Source organism: Cydia pomonella, chromosome 2 (assembly GCF_033807575.1).
Source record: "Cydia pomonella isolate Wapato2018A chromosome 2, ilCydPomo1, whole genome shotgun sequence".
In the NCBI taxonomy this organism is placed as follows: Eukaryota; Metazoa; Arthropoda; class Insecta; order Lepidoptera; family Tortricidae; genus Cydia; species Cydia pomonella.
Genome location: NC_084704.1, coordinates 23,988,067 through 24,010,962, shown reverse-complemented (window position 1 = coordinate 24,010,962; position 22,896 = coordinate 23,988,067). Strand labels below are relative to the sequence as shown.

The window sequence follows — 22,896 nt, the reverse complement described above, 5'->3', positions numbered from 1 at the left end:
CTCGTCTATAGGGCTACTCGTCTAAGTCGCAGCTGGTCTACATCACCTTCGTCTAAATATCAATTGGTCTAAAAAGCAGCTGGTCTACAATTTTCTAAGTAGCATCTCGTCTAAATAGCAATTGGTCTAAAAAGCAGCTGGTCTACTCTTTCTAAGTAGCAAGCATCTCGTCTGAGTTGCAATATTATTAGTCTTCAACTTTTGTTATGGCACTAAGCGTGAAATCTGAAAAAAATATTGGACCCCCCATACAAAATGTCGACTTCTGATCGGACGAAATGTATGAAGCAGGTAATTTTTTTAATGAGATTTCAGGGTTGACAGGTTTGCTCCTTTAATAAAAGTTGATCAGAAAGACTAATAATATTGCAACTCAGACGAGATGCTTGCTACTTAGAAAGAGTAGACCAGCTGCTTTTTAGACCAATTGCTATTTAGACGAGATGCTACTTAGAAAATTGTAGACCAGCTGCTTTTTAGACCAATTGATATTTAGACGAAGTTGATGTAGACCAGCTGCGACTTAGACGAGTAGCCCTATAGACGAGTTGCTAATTAGACCCCGTGATACTAACCCATGCAAACTGGGGTTCGATGTAAGCATAATATGTCGTACACACTTAAACATGCAAGTGTTATAATGTTCAACAACAACAAAATGAAGAGGTAAAAAAGCGTGATTGTCTAAATAACTGCTTCTGGGTGTAATAGTTTATAAATATGAATGCGTTAAAGTGACACTGACACATAGTACAATATGGCGGTCAGTCATTTGTCGTTGTTATGACTAATGAGTTATTACTTTATTTTTTATTACAATCAGAATTGTCTCCGGCGTAGCGGGAACAACTGTGGGTCGGCGTGGGACATATATAATAAAATAATATAGATTTTAATGATATTATGGATTTATTTAAAATATAGTTTTGTTGTAATATTTTACTTTATGAAATATTCCTTAAAATAGATAAAAATAGAATTAAAGTAACGATAAGATTAATTTTGTATCAAAATGCATTTTCTCCGCGTTCTTATAGAAGAGGTTTTTTCGGAAGGCTCAGGGTTACAGACTTGATTTCTAGGTATTGTAAAATACCGTCCTCTCCCCTGAAACAAAAAGAAGGTACAATATTTATTTAAATCCTCCAAGGTGTTATATGATACCTTGGAGGATTTAACAACTCCTCCAAGTTTAACCAATGTCATCTTTCCTGCATAGAAATATATCTGAATACTCGCTACACTTTGTAGACTCGCTACACATTTTGGAACATACCACCCACGAAGAAATACTATTTTAACATTGTTACGTTGAAAGATAACAATCTTAAATAGAGAAAGGATAGGTTTGGATTTTTATGGTAGAATAAACTGTTTTTTTACCTGACTACAAGATATTTCCTCTTTTGTGCATTTCTTGCAGGACAGAAGCAGGCATTTCCTCTTGTTTCATTATTATCAGGAAGCAAACCCAATATGGTAGTAGATATATTATAAAAAATCGACTTACAACTCGCGCCCGATACCGGATTCCTTGAATCCGCCAAATGGTGTTTGAGCGGTCACGTGTTCGTAAGTGTTGACCCTGTAAACAAAAACTCAGTAATGTACCTATAATAGTTATTAATGTTATTATGCTGCCTTTACATGTGCGACGAGTAGTTACGGGAATGACGAGGCGTATAGCAAATAGCGAACGGATATGTGTGTGGCGCTGGAAGACATCTCTCGCTATCCGCGTCGTCAATCACCTCGCTATTCGCTCGCATATGTAGCTCCATGATTTTTGAAAAGCCCGAATCTAAATATGCATATTATGCTCGTTAAACGCGTAGGTATTTAATTATACAGAAACATCGTAATGGAAAAATCTATATTGGAAACCCTTTGCTCATGTCGTTCTTTCATTCTTCGAACTTTGAAAAACATGCCAGTGGATTTTTTAGCACCTGGTTTTAGGGTTGTAGCACAACACTATCTATAAATATTTAACAAGAAACAAGCAACGCAAAAAATTTTGGAAATGTCATAGTATGGTAAACATAGTTATAGTGAATATATGTATGTCGAAAGAGAATTTAGTACACATGGCACAAGAACGTGGAGATCTTGGCATCCCAGACGGTAGTTGAAGTTGTCGGTAGGTAACGCCGACCATCCTCGAGCCTCGATTTTGTGAAATATTTGATACAATATGTTTTACCACACGGAGCCGGCTCGCACGTGGCGGATGAATGCCAGGGCAGTGTTGACGTCGTTGGTGACGACCCCGGCTCCTAGACCGTAGTTGGAGTTGTTGGCGCGATCCACCACCTCCTCGAAAGTCTCAAATTTGTGAATACTCTGAACTGGACCAAATATCTGAAATTTGTTTAAAATAATAACAATATAGGTACCAACTTAACAGGTAGGCGGTGACTTAAGGTTATTAGGTGACCGATACAGCAGCTTATAATTATAAGCTATCAATTGAATTTAACAAATAGTTTACCTCTTCCTTCGAAATCTTCATGTCATCAGTAACATCTGCAAACACGGTTGGCTCGACGAAGAAGCCTTTGTTACCGTGACGGTTTCCACCGGCAACACAACGCGCCGACTTCTTGCCCGCTTCGATATATCCCATCACTTTGTTAAACATTTCCGGGTCAATCTGAAATGTACATATATACGTATTTTTTATTTATTAAGGTATAATCAATGTTAAAACATGCCCTTCATTTTGAATCACTTACTTGAGGACCCTGTTGAACATCTTCGTAAGGGTTACCGACGCTCCTTTTCTTCGCTATTTCAGCAGATTTGGCGACGAATTTATCATAAATTCCCGATTGGACGTATGTCCTGGTAGCGGCTACGCAGCATTGGCCAGCGTTCGCAAAAGCTGCCCGGTGGGCAATATCCGCTGCTTTCTCAACTGTGGAATAAAACAAAACACAATTTATGTCTGAGTACGTGTAAGGTCATTACAGTTTTTTTTAAACTTCACTGTTTATCTATGTAGGGATAATATTTAGGCGATGGTTACTTATGTAGTTAAGAATGGTAGAATCCATGGGGTCGTGGGTACACTCACCATCTGCATCGTTGAAGACGACCAGGGGACTCTTGCCTCCGAGCTCCAAAGTGATCCGCTTAAGATTCGTCACGGCTGCTGCTTTCATGATGATACGTCCAACCTAAAAAAATATTTTGTATAATTTTAGAATTTCGTATTGCTAAACACGGAACACTTTTATATCAGTAAACTGATATAACCAGTAAGTAAAAGTTTGTTTATTTAAAAAAATATGTAATAAAGGCTTTTTATTTAGCAAAATTTTATTTTAAGGTTGCTTACACACCAAATTTGTACTTTAATATTATTTGACCGAAGATGGTTTTGGTTAGTATCTACCTAAAATCAATAGTGCGATTAAAAACAACTAACATTATGAAGATTTGTAGTGGAAGCACATACTGTCATACCCAAATTAGCAATTCTAGTTTGGTTGGATCGGCGGTTGGAATATATAAAACATATTGACCTTGACATTGATGCTTTGAATGCGGTATAATTTTTAGTTACATAGTTTAGCACTTTATCTTGAAACCGTAACCTAGTTCGCCCCTATAGGTAACTGGTTTAACTTAGTTTCGCACCTCTGTAGAGCCAGTAAAGGCAACTTTATCGACATCGGGGTGGTGGGTCAGAGCAGCGCCGGCCGTAGGCCCGTATCCTGGGACCACGTTCACGACTCCCGGCGGGAATCCGGCTTCCTTTACTAACGCTGCCATTGCTAACGCCGTAAGAGGAGTCTGCTCAGCAGGCTTAACTACGATGGTGCAACCTGGTGAGGCACAAGTATAGTGTGTGGCAATTCTAACTAAACCCATGCAGATGTTTATTTAAATATAATATACTCTATAGCAAGTTCGACAACAAGCCATTATTTACCCGAGATATTTAGACTCATATCAACCCGAGCCACAGGCGACGGCCGTTATTGAAGACGTGTGTAAGGGTGTTGTTTTACAGACACATAGTTGTGTCTTGTTTCCCCTGTTTTTAATTTGAAAAATATTGTTTGTTTTACCGGTATCGGTAGATGACCGGTCTGGCCTAGATACGATAAGATAATCTTTATTGGTAGCGAACTGGTACAAGTCAAATACAATTGACAACATTTCATTTTCATAAAACCTGAAATTTTACATATAATTTGGAATTATTTTGCTTCCTGAACACTGCAATATATTAATATAAATTTAATATGGCTTATTACAAAAAATACAAAGGAATTAAAAAAATGTTGTGATTTTATCAAATCTACGGCACAATACGTGAAATGCCATTGCCATTCATCACGAAAAAAAATTAGCTGTCATAATATTGGATTGTCAATTAATTACGACGTATGATTGAATTTCAAAACAAAGAGAAATTTATTTATACAATTAAGTTACTTTCTACTAGGTAATCGTTTTTAAAATGGACAAAGCCGTATGGATCGATGAGGTATATACTCCTCCAAAGTATACCAAATACTGTTTCGTCCCTGACATACTGCAAAAATAGCAAAAATGATTCGTTAAGATATCGGTACAAACATTTAATTACATTACATTCGTTAGTGTTTATCCCTCGATCCGTCGTATCCGTATGAAAGCCTGATATCGGATTCGTGTATCAGTATTCGTTATAATATCCAAATCGTCGTAGAAAAACTGATATTTTATCAAAATTGCTTTAAAACAACAAGGGATCAGTTTAAAACGTTGACAATGACAGACAGCGTCAGATTAATTAAGTCATGTTTTTAAGTTGTTGATAAGAGCCTAGCTTCTAGTGTAGAACTGAAGTTACGCCATTTTAGAATAAGCACACGTAAAAAAAATTATAATAAATTAAATACAAATCCTAGTGGAAAAAATAAACTATTAGCGTATTCCTCGTTTCAATTAAAATGTAGAGAACCAATAAAATTATAGAGTCAGAAAATTGAAATGTTGTCAATTTTGTACAACATTATTACTTAGTGGGTAGTGATCCTGCCTATGAAGCCGATGGTCTTGGATTCGAATCCCGGTAAGGGCATTTATTTTCGTGATGAGCACAGATATTTGTTTCCGAGTCATGCATATTTTCTATTTATTTGTATATCGTTGTATGAGTACCCACAACACAAGTCTTCTTGGCTTACCGTGGGGCTTGGGCAATTTGTGTAAGAATGTCCCTATAATATTTTTTTACTTATTATTTATTTATTGACACTTACCGGCAGCTAAAGCAGGCGCAATCTTCCAAATAAACATGGGGATTGGGTAGTTCCATGGCAAAATTTGTCCGCATACGCCAACGGGTTCCTTGAGAGTGAATGTCAGGACTTCACCATCTGTAACCAAAACAATGAGTATAATATCGCACAAAAAGAGTTTAAAAGTGCAAGGACTATATAAGTTATAAGTTTGTATACGTCTGATATCTACGCACTAAACGCCATCTCACCTGCAGGGATAGTGTTCCCGAGAATCTTGTCAGCTTTGCCAGCGTAGTACCTCACGATACCGGCAGCCCAAATAATTTCGCTATAAGCCTGCTTCACTGGCTTTCCGCAGTCCAAAGTCTCCAGTTCACTTAAGTATGTAACGTCTCTATCCATTAGGTCAGCCAGTTTGAACAGGAGTCGACCTCTTTGAGAGGCGTCAAGGGTGCGCCATTCTGTATAGCGATGGAACGCTTTCTTAGCAGCTTGGACAGCGATGTCTATGTCAGCCTTAAAAAATATTTTTATTGTTAATAATAATAAAAAGTTTTTATTACATAGGTCTAAGTCTATTCATTATAAATATCATACATTTTATGCTCATATAGAGTCCCGGTCACTGCAATAGCAATACTTGTGACATTATCTCGCGAGCGTAAGGGCGACTCCAGGGACAGTAAAACGCGGGCGGATAGGAGAGTCCAGAATCAGGCAAACATTTACTTGAATAAGAATAAAAACAGATTTTATTTATTATTTAAAAATAAATTACTGCTTTGGGGTCTGGATTGATACTACGGATAATGAGGTCTTGGTGGCTCAGTTCACAGTTGGCAGAGCGCTGGAATTTTTTCCACTTTTAAATTTATTCTAAACTTAATAGCAACGTTCGCAGACGTTTCTGCTTGTTAAAACTTAATTTAACAGAATTTATATAAAATTCGTATCAAAGTCTTGCATTCGTTATTTAGAATAAAATTAAAGTGAATAAATCAATCCACTTTTATTTTACATTATTCAATCAAAATGTTATTCGAGAGTCCTTCTTATGTGCTCGAAACGTGTCAGGCCTATCATGACTATAAGTCTTACAGCTACATCCAGCAGTTAGTTTTATTATTAGTTAGGGTTATACCTTATCTCCCTCAGCTACTTCAACTATGACAGACTCATCTTGAGGGTTGATTGTAGGAAAGGTTTTCTTGCTAACAGCATCCACCCATTCGTTGTTGATGAACAACTGTAAATAATGAATAATGTTAGATTGATATAAGAATAACTAGTGTATTCGCTATTTAATACATGCTACAAAAATGTGTATGACAAGGAGATAACTTTCTCGCACTGTATACGGGGTGTTATACCGGGCGTGGCCTGTAACATGAGCAAATAATTAAAATATACTCTACAGTATATTTTACCTACGTACTCCTCAAACGATAAAACTTTTGTTTAACAACTTTTAAACATCATGAATTTTTTCGACTTCCCGTTTTTCATACAAAATAAATATATTGTCTTCAATGTACGCTAACATCATTGTACTTAGTCCGGTCATAAGTTCTGTCACAAAGGTTGTTATTGATAAAAAAAGTTATGGGTACACATTCCTTATTATTTATGCATATAGTTTAAAAGCTTATTTCATGGTGAATAATTTTCAATGTAATATATTTGCTGCCGCAGTTTTGCATAGTTCTGGGAAATATTCGAACTTATAAAAAAAGTCAAAAAATACGCTACTTGTTCAAAGTGGTTTTGATAACTATTTATTTATGTTTCTCTTTAACATTCCTGAATCTTGCATAACGCAAAAGTGGGGTCTTTTATATTTATTTTAATATATATTTCATGTGTATTGGGCTGACATTTTATTGCTACTGTATAAGTTTTTACCAAATCTACTTGTTGTATGGGAGTCGAATCTAAGCGTGATACTGAAAAGCACCCTTAGTTTGAAGTAAAGAGTTGTCCGAGAACCGAATGCCGGTACAAACTTATCCAGGAACTTTCTGCCTCGCACAGCTAAACTGTGGAATAAACTGTCGCCTGCGGTATTTCCGGACCGATACGACCTTCAAACCTTCAAGAAAAGAGCGTATTTCCATCTTAAAGGCCGGCAACGCACTTGCAATCTATCTGGTGTTGCAGGTGTCCATGGGCGGCGGTAATCGCTTACCATCAGGTGATCCGTCTGCTCGTTTGCCTCCTCTACCATAAAAAAATCCAACAAATGAAATATTTCCATACAAATAAACAATTGTAACTATTTTATTAATATGACACAGATTTTTACTCCCTTTTGTAAAGTATATTTATTCACAATTTAGCCAAGTATTCGCGTGTAATGATGATTTTAAAGTAAAAAATCGCAACCTAGATTTAAAACAAAGGGTCTAGCAGGCTAAGCGAACTAGAGGTGCCCCCAACGATGGATTTGGTCATTCTTTCAGGTGGTGTACTGGCAAGTCCTAAGAACACTATGCTTAATATCAATCCTCGATCTCACCTCTAGTTCGCTTAGCCTGCTAGACCCTTTATTTTCGTTTTGATAAGTACAAAAGAGATTTCATATCATGGCTATATTTTTTTATTAAAATTTTTGTATCACATTTTATCAGGCAAAACTTTTGTGACAGAACTGATGACCTGACTAAGTAATTGACGTTGCTTGTCACGGTTGTCACGCTTTAAACATAATAAAATTCGCAATAGGGACCGTGCGCGTTGGAGGGTCTGCCATCTTGTGGCCTGAATCGGAACCATAAACATGCACATGTACACGTCACGTGTTTTCTTGTGCATAGTAGATTCTGCCATCTTGTGGGCTACATCGGAACAAAAAACATCACATTACGCCTCGCTGCAAAAATCTGACGGCTTCTGTGCTGCCTCCTACAGTTCATGCACGCTCCCTATACGTCTTAGAATAAACTTTAAAGTGTACTAAAAATCAAAACACAAGTTATTTTTAAAAGTTACTGAACGAATGTTGGTCAGTCTTAGGTGTTAAAATTTACAGTTTAATTTATGTCTGTTACAACCTGTCTGTTACCCGGTCAATGTATCGGCGATTTGAAGATTGACGTTGACATTGATGCTTTTAAATTAATTAGATATACTTAAGTAAATATGTACTTTGAGAAAATGGCTTAGAAAATTGTTTTCTAAGACGGTATTTTATACCGGTGCTCACATAGATTATCTACATAGTTGCATAACTTGTTTAATGAAATGTTATTGATGTAGTGTACGTAAAGCGATTACATAGTTATTATTAGATAAAAATAATTGCACTTATCATGTAGACATGTACTCTTATGAAGCAGGTAGGTATTATTAGTTCAATACACATGCATATGTATGTCTGCACATCAGCTGTACATACATATTATGTAAATATTGTCTGGGAAAAATATTCACGTAAAGTGCTGCCATTTAGATTAAATGTAAGTACTACAACCATAGAGGAACAAAGGTCCATGACTACAACCATCTACAACTAAATGTAATTACTCGTAGCTGACTCGTATTTGGCAGCCAATGACTCAACAACATGGCAAAATCATAATGTTGCATTGACATATATCTAAGGACATACCTTACGGGCAATAAGAGTGGGGCGAGTACAGCGGTGTCACGCTTACGAATTTACCAATCGTGCAGACTAACGCCACAACGCGATTGGTTGATGAGTTCGCATCACGCGCGCGATTAGTTGTTACTAGTTGCATTAGACTACACGATTGGCTCGAATTGGTGAGTGACACCACAGGCCGGGTAACCGGGGGACATTTTGTAAGGGCGGTTGCACTTTTACATCTGTATAACCATAACTACGTTTCCTAAAATTTGAATGTATGGGAAATTGCATAGCTCTTTGCGGAGTTACCTTAATCCGTCAATTGTGCTTGATGCAACCGGTCGTAATACTATTTAGGATTAGTTACTACTACTACTAAAAGCAAACTTCTAAAAGTAAGTGGAGTACGTCACATCGGCATAAACACTAGCAACGGAAGCGGCTATGTACGCTATATGCTCTTTTAATGGGTATTGCGTACGTCTAATCAGAAGTTTAACTAGATGATCGACTTGGCCTTGAGTACCTATATTACAGACTTAGATCCCCGACAATAGAATGTTAAATAGTAGATTGTTAATCAAGGGATGGAAGGCACTCATTTCAGTCGAGGTAGATTAGCGCTCAAACGCAGTGAGAGTGCCAATAGTCCAAGGCTGAAATTATGCCTATCAACCGAGTTAAATATTCTACTTTTCATTTCAAATACGAGGAAAGTAAAATACATGTGTATTAAAAAAACATTTCTAAGTTTAAACTTTCATAGTATTTCTTTAGGGTACTTTCAGGAACCGTAAATGTGGTAGAAAAGGGTAGCGGATAAACTCTACTCCTATACTAGCTAATGATTGTGTATTTGTCAAAGCGTAGTATTGTTTTTACTCTTTTTAGTAGTACTGGGCACTGGGAGTCCAGTAATATGCATCCCAGAAAGCAATAATATGAGTAGGGAGTTTAAATTTGTGTTCTTTATATACCGCCTTTTACAAAATGTTAGATAAATTTATATTATACATACTTACTCAATATTATAAATGCGAAAGTATGTTTGTTTGTCCTCTTTGCGCTTAAATCGCTGAACGGATTTAGTTGAAATTTGTTTGAGTCCCGGGGAAGGACATAGATAGAATAATTTTTCCCGGAAATTATCCGAGGGTCAAAATTGATACATCACCTGATAATTGATGTAATAGCATTATGCTTAAATTGAATGATCGCATACACACTCCTTACACTACTGTATCAAGGCGTTATAATTGTCTCTCAAATAAGGAAGTTTGTATGGGGAATCCATAAAAAGCAGATTGTATAAAAAATAAGCTATCCAAATTACTAATTTTACGCAGACGAAGTCGCGGTCAAAAGCTAGTATACTAATGTTACTAATATACTAATACTTACTAATCCATACTTTTTATACAAATCCATACTAATATTTTAAATGCAAAAGTCCGTCTGTCTGTCTGTTACCTCCTTATTCTTAAACCGCTGAACAGATTTTGTTGAAATTTTGTATAAAATAACTATTTCTAAAGTCCCAAGGAAAGACGTAGGATATTATTTTAGATGTATATGGTGGTGAAACCTACTCGTGAATATATTTCAATACAAGTGGCAGTAGTTAACAACAATGACACTATTCTGGTTATTACAATGCCGGAAACACGTTGTATGTAATTTCATCCGCCATACAATACATGATGCCATACTGTGAACCGTGTTTTGATTGCCGTATGTATGGTCTCCAGGCAATCATCAAGATCCGATTCTAGAGGTAAGGTAAGTAATAAATATGCGGATATTTTCGTTTTTCTTTTAAATGTTACGTGTTAAGTGGTCTGTGAATTTAAATAAGAATAATTGAAGTTCATTTTTTTAATGTTACATATAATGTATATTCAAATTAATAATGGAAAGTTTGCTATGAGGAGGTGAAGTTCGATTTTTACGTGTCAGTCCAATTATGGAAATCGTGAAAAAAAGTTTTTTAACTTCCGCAGATGTTTTAAAATGCTTATTATAGTTATTATATACATTAGAAAGGTGAAAATAAAGACTACTAGTGAATGAAAATTTAAAAAAAGTGTAGTATCACAACTTGGGAAGCTTATAAGTCAAATATAGTTAGTTTTATGGTAAATATGTGTATAACCTTTTGTGTAGTAAATGATGTCTACTTTAGTTTGTACAGTCAGCGTCAAATACTTTGTAGCAACCAAAGTAGCCAAATAGTTCGGTACACCATATATTTAGTATGGTGTACCGAACTATTTGGCCACTTTGACTGCTACAAAGTATTTGACGCTGACTGTACATACAACTCTTTTCGATATTACTTTGACAAATTCCTAGAAATATGAGAAGTTACCTTTTAACCGCCTCCCCCTAACAACATCCCCCACCGATCGAAATTGGAATGTTTATTATCAACGTATAAGTAAGATAAATACTCAACTTAAGAGAAAAACTACTCTTTTAGCGGCGTTTTATTATTTATGAAAATTATATGAAAAAATCCTTAATTACAGCTGCAGATTTCATTAAACCCCTTCATTCTAAATGACATACAATAATCACTACCAATAGCTCGATACCTATATATCTCTAACACAAATCGACTTGTGCCATAAGAAATCAAATTACCCGTCTATTTGGGTAGATGCGGGTACATAGGTACATAACGGGTAGATGTTTATTGTTAAATGAGAAAAAGACTAAGTGCATTAAGTTTGTTACAAGTCACATAAGGAATGAGCAAACAGGTGTCATTGTCAAGGATGAGGAATTGGAACTAGTAGATAGCACAGTTTTTCTTGGTATAACTTTAGATTCTAAACTACAATGGGGTCCCCATATTGCTAATCTCTCGAATAGACTGAGTTCTGCAGCTTTTGCAGTGAGCAAGATCCGTCAGTTAACAGACGTGAAAACAGCTCGATTAGTTTACTTTAGTTACTTTCATAGCATTATGTCATATGGTATTTTACTATGGGGTAGTGCTTCAGAGATAAATACCATTTTTGTTCTGCAGAAGAGGGCTATTCGTGCAATATATAAAATGTACCATAGAGACACACTTAGAGATAAGTTTAAGGACATTAACATAATGACAGTGCACTGTCAATATATTTATGAGAATATTCTGTATGTACATAAAAACATTGCCAGTTTTAAGAAAAACTGTGAAATACATAATATTAATACTAGAAATAAGCATAAGCTCGCAGTGCCCTTCACTAGGCTCCATAAAATTAAGAAATCATTCATGGGTAATTGTGTAAGATTTTACAATAAACTTCCTAATATTATAACTGAATTGTCTGTTAGTAAATTTAAAAATTATGTAAAACGTAAGCTTATCTCTAAAGCCTATTATAGCACACAAGACTACATGAATGATGAAACACCGTGGGATTAAGTGTGATTGTAAAGAATGAATTATTTATTGTTATGTTATTAATGATGAAATTGATAATTCAATGTATATATATACCGTATTTTTTGACATTTAGATTTTATTCTAGAAAGGTTCTAGACTAGTATTTTTATACAATTTTGATGTTTGACGATCTTTTTGTGAAATTCTTATTATTAAGTTTACCATATCTATAATAGTTCAATGTTTTTTTAGAACAATAATAACTGCATCAATACATTGCTCTGATATTTAGATTAAGATGATATTTGTAAAATTTGACGATTTAAAAGTGCTTGTTGCTAGGCCTATTTGAATAAAGAATATTTTGACTTGACTTGATGGGTATTACCTGGGTGGGTAAATTCCCGCGAACCATCTCTATCTCTACTTACAGCGCGGTTTACGTGAGCGATGACTCGTGACTGCGACGCGGCGCGGCGCGGTGGCCCAACGGCATTCGGAGATCGCCCACGTAGGACACCTCCATAGGTATCAAAGGATTGAATTCACCCGCGCCGCGCCGCGCCGCGTAAGACACTGCCTTATAACTATAACTACCTCTAGAAAATAAAAACGCTGCTTTTTTGTATAGGATAAAAAGTTCGTGCATTGGAAAAACTGCAATAAATATGCTATCTTCTTAGGGTAACGTAGCCAAATTTGTAGAAACTGGTTTGTCATATTTTATTTAGAAACTGTATTAAACTGTAATGAGTGTTTTAAGACGCGGACGACTAGAAACGAGTGTTACGGGTTCGAATCTCGCCCGGTGACTAACTTTTGTTTTTTTTTAAATATGTTCTAGATTATATATTTTTTAATTTTTATTTGTTTTAGACAAGTTTAATTTAGTAAAAAAATGTAGTTAAGATTATCACCTATACACCACCATATTACAATAAATAGTTATAACCGAGCAAAGCTCGATCGCCCAGGTACTACATATATTAAGTTGGCAACCTCACATGACAAATCATCATGCATCAATTTCCATCTAGTGTGAGCGATGAATACTATTGTAATACTAATGTTATGTACATAAGCAAGGCTTAAAACCGGTTTTTTCTTCAAACAAACAACACCGGTATTTTAATTATTACGTTCTTTGGTTTATTATTTAATTTTTAATGGGACAATCTAATAATACGAAGTGGTTATCTAAATACATGATTCAGTGTTTGTGAGTGATTTCAAACTTTAAATAGATAAATATTATTATTTAAATTCTAATATATTGTAAAACATGTGAAGTATTTATTCATTAAATATATGGTGACAAGAATCGCCTACGAAGTTACGAACCGCGAGAAGATGAGTGAACGAACAATTATTCAAATTCATATCTTATACCTATTTCTTATTAAAATGTATGTAAAGTTAGGCAGACGCCTGGAAACACTATTTAACTTTAGGGAGAGTTTAAGAGACATGCCGAAGGTCGGTAGACACTGCCTCAAAAAAATTGAAATAAAATGTATGCCGCATGGATTTTGATTTAACTGAAAAAATTGAGGATAACCTTTATGATAGGTACCAGAATTAATAAACCTCCACCATTTTTTATTTTTATCTTTAGATTTACAAGCAGTGCGCATAAAAATTTCTAAAAATAAAAAAAATTAAAGGGTAAAATTTCTGCTTCTACATGTGTTCTAACTTTTGAGTTAGAATAGGTAACCAAATAAATGTTTCTTTGTTTGATTAGGTCTGAAATTAAATTTTAATTTGTATGACAAAAGTTAGCTATCCCAACGATAAACAAAATGGTGGCCATCTAAAATGTTTACTCTTCCGGTAAATTTTTACGATTTTCAAATATTTTCTGTGGCAACCATCAACAACATCAAGACATCAAGGGTAACTTTTTTCTAAAATATAAAGTACTTGCACTTTTTATACATTTAAATTAAATGTTATTGTCGTAGAACAATATATTCTATATCAAAAGAGTTGTGAAAATTGAGTATTTCTAAAAATTTACAACTTAAGACTCCCAAAACACCCACGTGGAGGAAAAATTTAAAATCTGATATTACTGAAAATACAATTTATTTGGGACATACGTTTTGCAAAAAAATATGAAATGGAACTGTGACATCTAGTGTCAAGTCAAGCAGCGGTACTGATCAATCAGCTACGTGACGCTAAAAGTCGACTGAGAAATAACCCGCGTTTTGGTAAGAAAACTGATGTATGGAGTTAGCAATCTATGCTTACTTATTTCTCTATTAGGTATACGGTATATTTTTTTTTATAAATAAGTATAGTGAATTTGAAACTGGCTTATATTTAAAGTTTATTTCAACAATTACCAATAATGGAAGCGTTACGAGACACGAGTACTAAAGAATAAATTGTCAAAATATCTTAATCCGATTATGTCATGAAATTAGCAGTAAAAAAATATATACAGGATGATTCAGGAGACGTGAGCAGGATCAAGCCTGTCTATTCAGTAAGATATAAGCAACTGTTTTGTACTGGTATTTGTGAGATTCACGTTAATTTAATTTTTACTGTTTAAAAAAAAAGTTTTAATTTATTTACGACAATTATGGTCACCCTCTTTGTTTTATCCATAACAAGTGAGAAATTGAATGTCATCGGAATCTGGTCACTTTTGAAAAATCGTATCTCACTCAGTTGTGACATTTTGTTTTCTTCATAATCAAAGTGCTGTCATTACGGTTAAAGAGGTTTTACTTTGTTAATTAAGTGTTGTGGGGTGTCCATGATTGTAGATAATTAAATTTGTCCTTATCAAAAAGTAAATAAGTAAAAAGTAAATGAGTAAAAATAACAGAATAATACGTACTGAGTGTATCTAAAGAAGACGTAAACTATATTTTCGGAAAATGACAGATTTTTGTTCTTTCCTCCACATGGGTTTTTTGGGGGTCAAAGTTGACCATTTTTCGAAATCCTCAATTTTTACAACTCCTTTTCTGTTATAAGATGTTATTCTACGACGAAACAATTTCAGATGGTTTGGCCACCATTTTGTTTATAGTTGGTTTAGCTAACTTTTCTCATATAATATAAAATGCTAATTTAATACCACATCAAATAAAGACACATTTATAAGGTTACCAATTTTTTTTAAATAAAAAGTTAGAGCCCATAATGTACAAGCAGGAATTAAACCCAATTTTTTCCTTCGAATGAATACTGCTCTGAAATAAAAAAGAAATAAATGGTGGTGGTTTATCTTTCCTGACACCATAAGGATAGTTATTTTTTTTATTATTCAAATTGCCCTTGCTTATTTTCATTAAAAATTAAATATTTTTAAGAAATAGGTAGGTATAAACGGAAATGCATGTCATATAAGCACGAAGGAAAAAAATGACCAAGGTAGGTAGTTTATTATCACTTTAACTTCTTGGTTATCTATGACTTGCAAATAAGAAAAAAAAATCGTGCTCAAAATACAAATTTAACGAAATTTATTTTCAGTCCGGCGTTGTTGATATCATGTTGGTCAGACTATAACCAAAGGGGGCCGATTTTGGGACACTATTTTTAAATGATTGTAATGTGTAGATGACGTCAAAACAAGCATCTTTTATTGGAAAAACTTTTCTCTAAAATTAAAAATGGCCGAGTTAGAGGCCTTCAAAGGTTGAAGTTTTTGAAGGGAGCTGCGACTTAAAATTTTCATCGAGAGTGGTGTCATTATAACACTATTTTTAAATGATTGTAATGTGTAGATCACGTCAAAACAAGCATTTTTTTATTGGAAACACTTTAAAATTAAAAATGGCCGAGTTAGGGGCCTTCAAAGGTTGAAGTTTTTGAATTTAACAATTCAGATTAAATGATTGTAACGTGTAAAACTTACAAAATAAGCATCTTTTATTGGAAAAACTTTTCTCTAAAATTAAAAATGGCCGAGTTAGACAACTTCAAAGATTGATGTTTTAAAATGAGCTAGGAGCTTTTACTTGCACCGACCTGCCTTAAAAGAGTGTTATGTAAAACATTTTTTATTAAAAAAAAGTCTGTTTTGGCGCTTCGCCGGCCGCTGCCGCGGCACGTTCGCTTTGCTCGCTCGGCTCGCGCGCTGTAAGGTCGCAGTTCTACCTAACACTCCTCCTCGCTTCGCTCTTCGTCGTACCTACACCGACCTTCTTTAAGGTGCCATTTTCAATTTGGATAGTTAAGACCACATAGATAGATTAGATAGTGAGGTTAATCATATATTTTTTTAATTTGATGTTTTTGTAATATTTTTTTTTCATTTTATATATTTTTTCTTAATATTAACTAATTGGCCTGTTGTCTTCGTGGACAATTGGGCTTGCACCTGAAATTAACTGCCTTAATTCCACGTCGACCGACCGTCCCAGCTCCCTTCAAAAACTTCAACCTTTGATGGCCTCTAACTCGGCCATTTTTAATTTTAGAGAAAAGTTTTTCCAATAAAAGATGCTTGTTTTGACGTTATCTACACATTACAATCATTTAAAAATAGTCTTATAATGACACCACCTCGACCAAAAATATTAAATAAGTTCCAGCCCCCCCTTTGCTACAGTCCAACCAAATAATTGAATTAATACATCCCTTACCTTAGTATATTTGATCTCGACGTTGGACATATTGAGGTTAGTTCAACACACGTGCGTCGCCGGCTCCGGTCTCCCACAGAGTGTTCTGAATGTATCGCTTGTTAGCTACGACTGTCGACTGTTATTGTATTCTATTTATTCAACAGCGATTGATAAACATACAAGAGCTTGTCAGACCAATTCGAACGTACACTGATATCAGACTGATATGTAGGTAACAGTACCCAGTGTAAATAAATTCGATTTCGAAACGTGACGTACGCGTTTGCGTTTAGTCTCATTTTGTATTGGATTTAGAAAGAGCGCGCCAAGCGGGACGTTTTGGAAACTCAAAATCCTATACAAAATGAGACTTAACGCAAACGCGTTCGTCACGTTATGATGTCGATCAAATTTACATTAGGGATACAGATGTCATTAAGAGGGAAGTATAAAAAGAGAATACGTTTAACCACCTCTAAATATTTACCATTTTCCATGATTTTTAGTATGTTATTGACACAATGAAAAACTAGGTTTATATTAAGTTTACCTTTTCTTCAAAATTTGCAAGACAAAAAAAATTAAAAGCGAAACTTATAAATCTAGAATATATTATGCTGAAGTAATCGACATCATAATCAAAGTGATTTGTTAAGATTTCGTTAGTGGAAAACGTTTTCTCCCGAAATGCAATTTCATAGATAAAGTACCGTTATTTCGGTTGGATCGCAAACCTATTCTTCCCTCTTAAATATCGTGCATTTCGCTCGTACTTGTCCGTACATGTATTGGCGCGGGCGAGACGAACGATAATTAAATAATATGATTCAAATAATTGTAATGTCAGTGTACGTTCGAATTGGCCTGTATGTATGTACTGATAAGGGACTGAAGCGTCTATTCTGCCTATATGGCGTTGTTCTTATGTACGTGTATCATGGGTTCTTGGTATAATTATTGTGCGGTAATATTTATAGGTAGGTAGGTGTCTGGATAATCAAATATCAGTAACTGTTTTATCATCAATTTGATAAAACCAATTATCGTTTTATTTTAAAACGAGTAATTATGTAAATATGACTATGGTTAGTTTTCCACATAGGTGCGCTACAAAAAAAAAAAAATTGATACCTACATAAATTATATAATGAAATTATTTCCGTGTGCTAATCAAAGGGGTTACAGGCCAATATTCGTTTAGTTATGTATTACTTATTAGGTCTGTTCCCAACATGATACTTATAATACTGATCTGTCAGTGTCAAAAGTGTCATTTTTGGTTAAAAAAATCCATAGACCATTTCTTATCTCTCCTTATGTTTGTATGCCTTCTAATTGTCAAAACTGTCACCTTTCCCGCTCTTTTTCTAATAAACTGTACATGTCCTGTGTTGTCTGTGATGTCCATAACAATTAATGTTTTTTTGCTTTAGGTACCTACCATAAGTCCTTTTACCAAACCAAAATTTATCATACATGCTTCTCGTGAGTGGTACGTCTTGACACGTCGTCATTGGCAAAATCCCTCCTGCCAAAACACACAAGAGGGGAAAGCCAGGAAAAAAAAAGAAGAAATGTCACTATTTACACTGACAGATTCATAGATGTCCTATACCGCGTGCGCCCGTGAGGGACAGACCATACGCAATACGATAAAAATAAAAAGAAGTTTTAGTATCCCTGACAACTATACCAAAAACAACCTACGTAATTTGGTCGGGTCAACAAGATCCTTTCACGCCTTTCTATTTTGAGCAACCAACTTGGCCTCGTTCCAGCTCAGTCCTTGAAATCCCGGTATTTGCGGGATCCCTCAAGTTAGTATACAATTTTACGAATTGGTGCTTAGTTTGAAGGTTTAAAACAAAATGAAACAAAATTTAGAAATACTACATTGTGTATTAAGGGCGGTAAACAATAATTAGCGAGCGAGTGTAAACTGAAGGCTTAATAAACACGACTTCATAATTTTCTTGTACCGTGGGACACACCATGTTTTCATCACACTAAAAAAGAGGGGAAAAAAATAAAACTTCTGCCTAATGTCGGACGTAGAAACCGTAGGTTCAAATTTAGGATTTACGGACTGCATCGCCTATCAAGTGTGACGAAATAGTACATTTCGATGCTAGTGCGGAAAGTATGTCATTACTTCACGAGTACCGAGATATGTTAGAAAACTCGGGACGAGTGAAGAATGACATTTCCGCTCGTGTATCGAACGACGTTTTTTAATACAGTTGCGAAAAAATAAGAAAAACTACAAGTTTTTTTCTATCCATGTTCTATAAGACAGAAACAATTGTAAATATAAAACATTATACTATTATTACCTAAGTGTCATTATTTACGATTATTTGTGTATCGTATATTTAAATTGTATAAACGCAATATCGAATGTTGCCTTTTGGAAACTTAAAACATGCTTGCAGTAAGAAAAAATGCAGCTATTCCGTTCCATTCAGCATTTTTTCAATATTCTACTTATATCAAAAAATAAACGTGTCATAATGATGAAGAGGTAAGTAATAAAATATGAAATATGCATATATTTATTATTCTTACATTATCAGTAGGTTTTTATGTTCATTACGACTTTTAAAGGAAAGTAACATAAACACTCATCAATAAGTAGTCATGAACTGGAACAAGTATAAATTAAAAAAAAAATGGAAAAGTTAAAAGCACTAGATTTCTTTGTATTTACTTAGTAAATTTGTGTAATAATGTCCTATAATATACACCGTGTTTTTATTGAATTCCGTTAACCCCGGGGTATGGGTAAGTTCGATTAAGGAAACTAAAGGGCATAATTAATTAAAAAAATATATACTTATATATTTTTTATAAAAAGTTATTAAATATTATATATAGCGTTGTTATAATACTGACATTACATTTAATTCAACCAAACAATTGTAAACTGTGACTAACATATCAATGTAATTTCGAACATAAATCGTCCGAGATAGTATTTACGTTTAGTAGCAAATGTACACACTCGTACTAAACACTAATCAATACGTAAACAGACCCTTAGGCAAGTGTATAAGCTCGTAAGGGCCTTATAAGATAAAAAATAATTATTGATTATCTCCGAATGGAGTTAATTAGAATACCGGTGTCTTTGAGAAAGTAACTTAATTTAAGCTCAAGAATGCACCCTTGAAATTAACGGAAATAATAAACATAATATATATATATATATATACTTATATACACCGTGAAATTAACTATCATAGTTTGTTTATGTATTGAACACTGGTAGATACAATTAGGGAACATAATAATATACTTAGAATCACCATGGTCTTGCCATTTGGCATTGAAACAGTCAAACGTATTATAATACATAAGTCATGCAAATTACAATACATTTGCATATTATAACTTAACAAAAGCGGTCTCATATTTATCTATTATTACGCGATAATTGATAATGGAGTAGTAGGCATTTTTGATAAATTTTCTTAAAATGTTATTGGTTATTACAGTCTAAATAAGATACATTTTGGGAATTTATTATATAATTTGGGTGCCATTCCAAATACACTTTTGGAACGTAAGGTCGCTTTGAATTGTTTTGTATATATTTCTCCTTCATGTTTAATGCACCTGTGATAAGTATTTTGCAGTGGAATTCGTTTGGGTATTTAACGAAGTCGGTAAGGTGATACAAATAATTTTCATATAATATGTATTTAGATACACCCGCTCGCACGGCTACCTCTGCTGCTCTGCTGAGTATTGTAAATCAGAAAAATAATCAGTTGATTGGTACGGATATTAGGCGCCGAAAAAAAAAAATTGGGGTACTTACATCACCAGTGTAAGTTTACGTAGTGGTTACATTGGTTACACCGTAGGTACCATATCTATACTTACCTATTCGATGAACATTGGTGGCGTGATCGCAATTGAAGAAGTTGAATAACACACTAATCACTTGTTTACGGCCTCTGCGTTCATTATATTATATTAATTAAAGAATATTTATGAATAGTTGGCATTGCGGGTCGAACCAATAAATACCTACCTATACCTATTAGTGAACACTTAATTATAATGGCAAATGAAGAAGACGCAATTTTTTTGCAGAGTTTGTCCTTTCGTCTAAGATTGATTTAAAAAGGGGGGCCAATCAAATTTTAAATGTAACTGAATTTTTGAATGAAACGTGTACACGATAAAAATAGTTCAATATACGGCGTTTCATGATGATTTGCTCCCCTTTAGAAAAGTAAAGGAGTTCAAAACGAAACTAAATCATTATTTACGACTATAGTGCATCTCTATCAATTAAAATTAGTCCAAATATGTAAAACCTTGTCATTGAGGGGTTCTCCTATTCCGTTTTTCATCAGCAGGTCGCTTTCACCAAATAGCATTGTTTAAATGTAAAATTCTTGATTTGTACGTCAAGGGCAAAAATATCTGTACGTTTTCAATGAGGCAAAAATATCTGTACAGTTGAGAGGCCAGAAAAATCTGTTCGATGATTCGGTCAGAAATATGTGAGCATTTAAAGGGTCTAAAAGATCTAGACGTTCACATGGTCATAAATAAATGTACAATGTCAGTATATTGTATGATTTCTTAAATTAAGAATATCTTCCGTATCATCGCTACGTGTAGTATTAATATATTACTGACATAAATTTAGCATTGAAAAAACTCTAATATAATATTCAAGAGAAAAGCCACGTGAAAATCGTATATGATAGCTGTGAAGCAGAATCTAAAATAATAGGATGATAGGTGAAACAAATAGCACGTGAATGACGCCACGATCAAAATGAAAAGGACAAACCGATCATGACAGAACTACTATAGGTAGATATTATTGGCACGCGTATTGCTCTCATTTATGTGATGGTTGCGTGTATATATTTGACTGACATTGTTCATTATCGAACAGATTTTTCTGGCCTCTCAACTGTACAGATACTTTTGCCGCTTTGAAAACGTACAGATATTTGCCCTTGACTGTACATAAAAATACAAAAATCGCTATAAGTAGGTGTACTAAAGGAGATCCGTTAAATTCTCATGGAACTCATCATCAAAACTGGAACTTGACAAAAATGTTGCGTTAAACCTTACTTGCTTAGCAAACTTAACGAAGAAAATAAATCGGCAGGTTCATGTTGTTGAAGTGTTCAATTCTTTATTTTCATATAAAAAAGTGTCAAATTGATGATGTGAAACTGCTGATGAAGGCCAGAATTACAATTTTATTTTACAGATTACAATTCTTGATTGATTTATGTAAATACGAAAATCGCTATACTAGATTATATGTGATTATAAGATTTGAAGAGTTCGTTCGATTCCTCACGTATCCCGTCATCAGGACTGGATTTTGACGAAAAGGGGATCAACCTGGAAGTATATACTGATAAATAAAAAATCCAAATCAATCTAGAAATTACAGAGTTCTGATATAACATTTATGAGTACGAGTATATACAACATTACGATTTGATGAAGTGGTTTCACTTGTGATGACCAGAATGGAACTACTCGTCGACAGGTATTTCAGGTTTGCTGATTTGTCTTCTCCGTCATGTTCGTTAAGCAAGTAAGGTTTATTATGCAACATGTTTGTTAAAATCTAGTTCATATAGTAGGGATTTAGCGAGAGTAGAGCGATTTTTGTATTTTCATCTAGCATTTGCGTTTAAACATTGAAATGGAACTGCTGATGAAGGCCAGAATGTAATACCTCATCAACAAGTATTTTACATCTTTGGTTTGGACTAACTGTAATTTTTAGAAGATGCATTGAGGTCGTAAGTCATTCAGACAGGTTAAATATGGAATTGAAATTCTTTGTTACTTTTTCAGGCTTAGATCCAGCGCGTCCACTAGCATCCGCCTACGGCTCTAGCCAGTACCGTCTGACGCGGCACGACGCGCACGTGGTGCAAGTGATCCACACGAACGCCGGCTTCCTGGGCGAGTCCGGCCTGATCGGCCACGCCGACTTCTGCGTCAACGGCGGCAGGACTCAGCCTGGCTGTCAGGGGCACTTCATGCGTGAGTGAAAGTTGTCCCCTAAGATAAAGTACAGATTGACTTACCTACATTTGCAGG

At 34.7% G+C, this 22,896-nt stretch overlaps 2 protein-coding genes across 3 annotated transcripts in view; one reads left to right on the top strand and one right to left on the bottom strand.

Annotated features, from left to right (window-relative positions):
• Positions 1 to 22,896, top strand: part of LOC133534700 (lipase member H-B) — a 58,070-nt gene that overhangs the window by 32,450 nt on the left and 2,724 nt on the right. For both annotated transcript variants that reach the window (XM_061873934.1, XM_061873935.1), the window contains exon 6: positions 22,648 to 22,839. In XM_061873934.1, coding sequence (XP_061729918.1) covers positions 22,648 to 22,839 — 192 coding nt within the window. The remainder of the gene's footprint in view (positions 1 to 22,647; positions 22,840 to 22,896) is intronic.
• Positions 891 to 16,997, bottom strand: LOC133534698 (aldehyde dehydrogenase X, mitochondrial-like). The gene is made up of 11 exons (XM_061873931.1): positions 16,819 to 16,997; positions 6,382 to 6,486; positions 5,489 to 5,756; positions 5,259 to 5,375; positions 3,643 to 3,830; positions 3,077 to 3,179; positions 2,736 to 2,917; positions 2,492 to 2,653; positions 2,204 to 2,361; positions 1,511 to 1,585; positions 891 to 1,107 (listed from the first exon to the last, which is right to left on the bottom strand). The coding sequence occupies exons 1-11, from the start codon at positions 16,846 to 16,848 to the stop codon at positions 1,032 to 1,034; spliced, it is 1,464 nt and encodes a 487-aa protein (XP_061729915.1). The 5' UTR covers positions 16,849 to 16,997; the 3' UTR covers positions 891 to 1,031.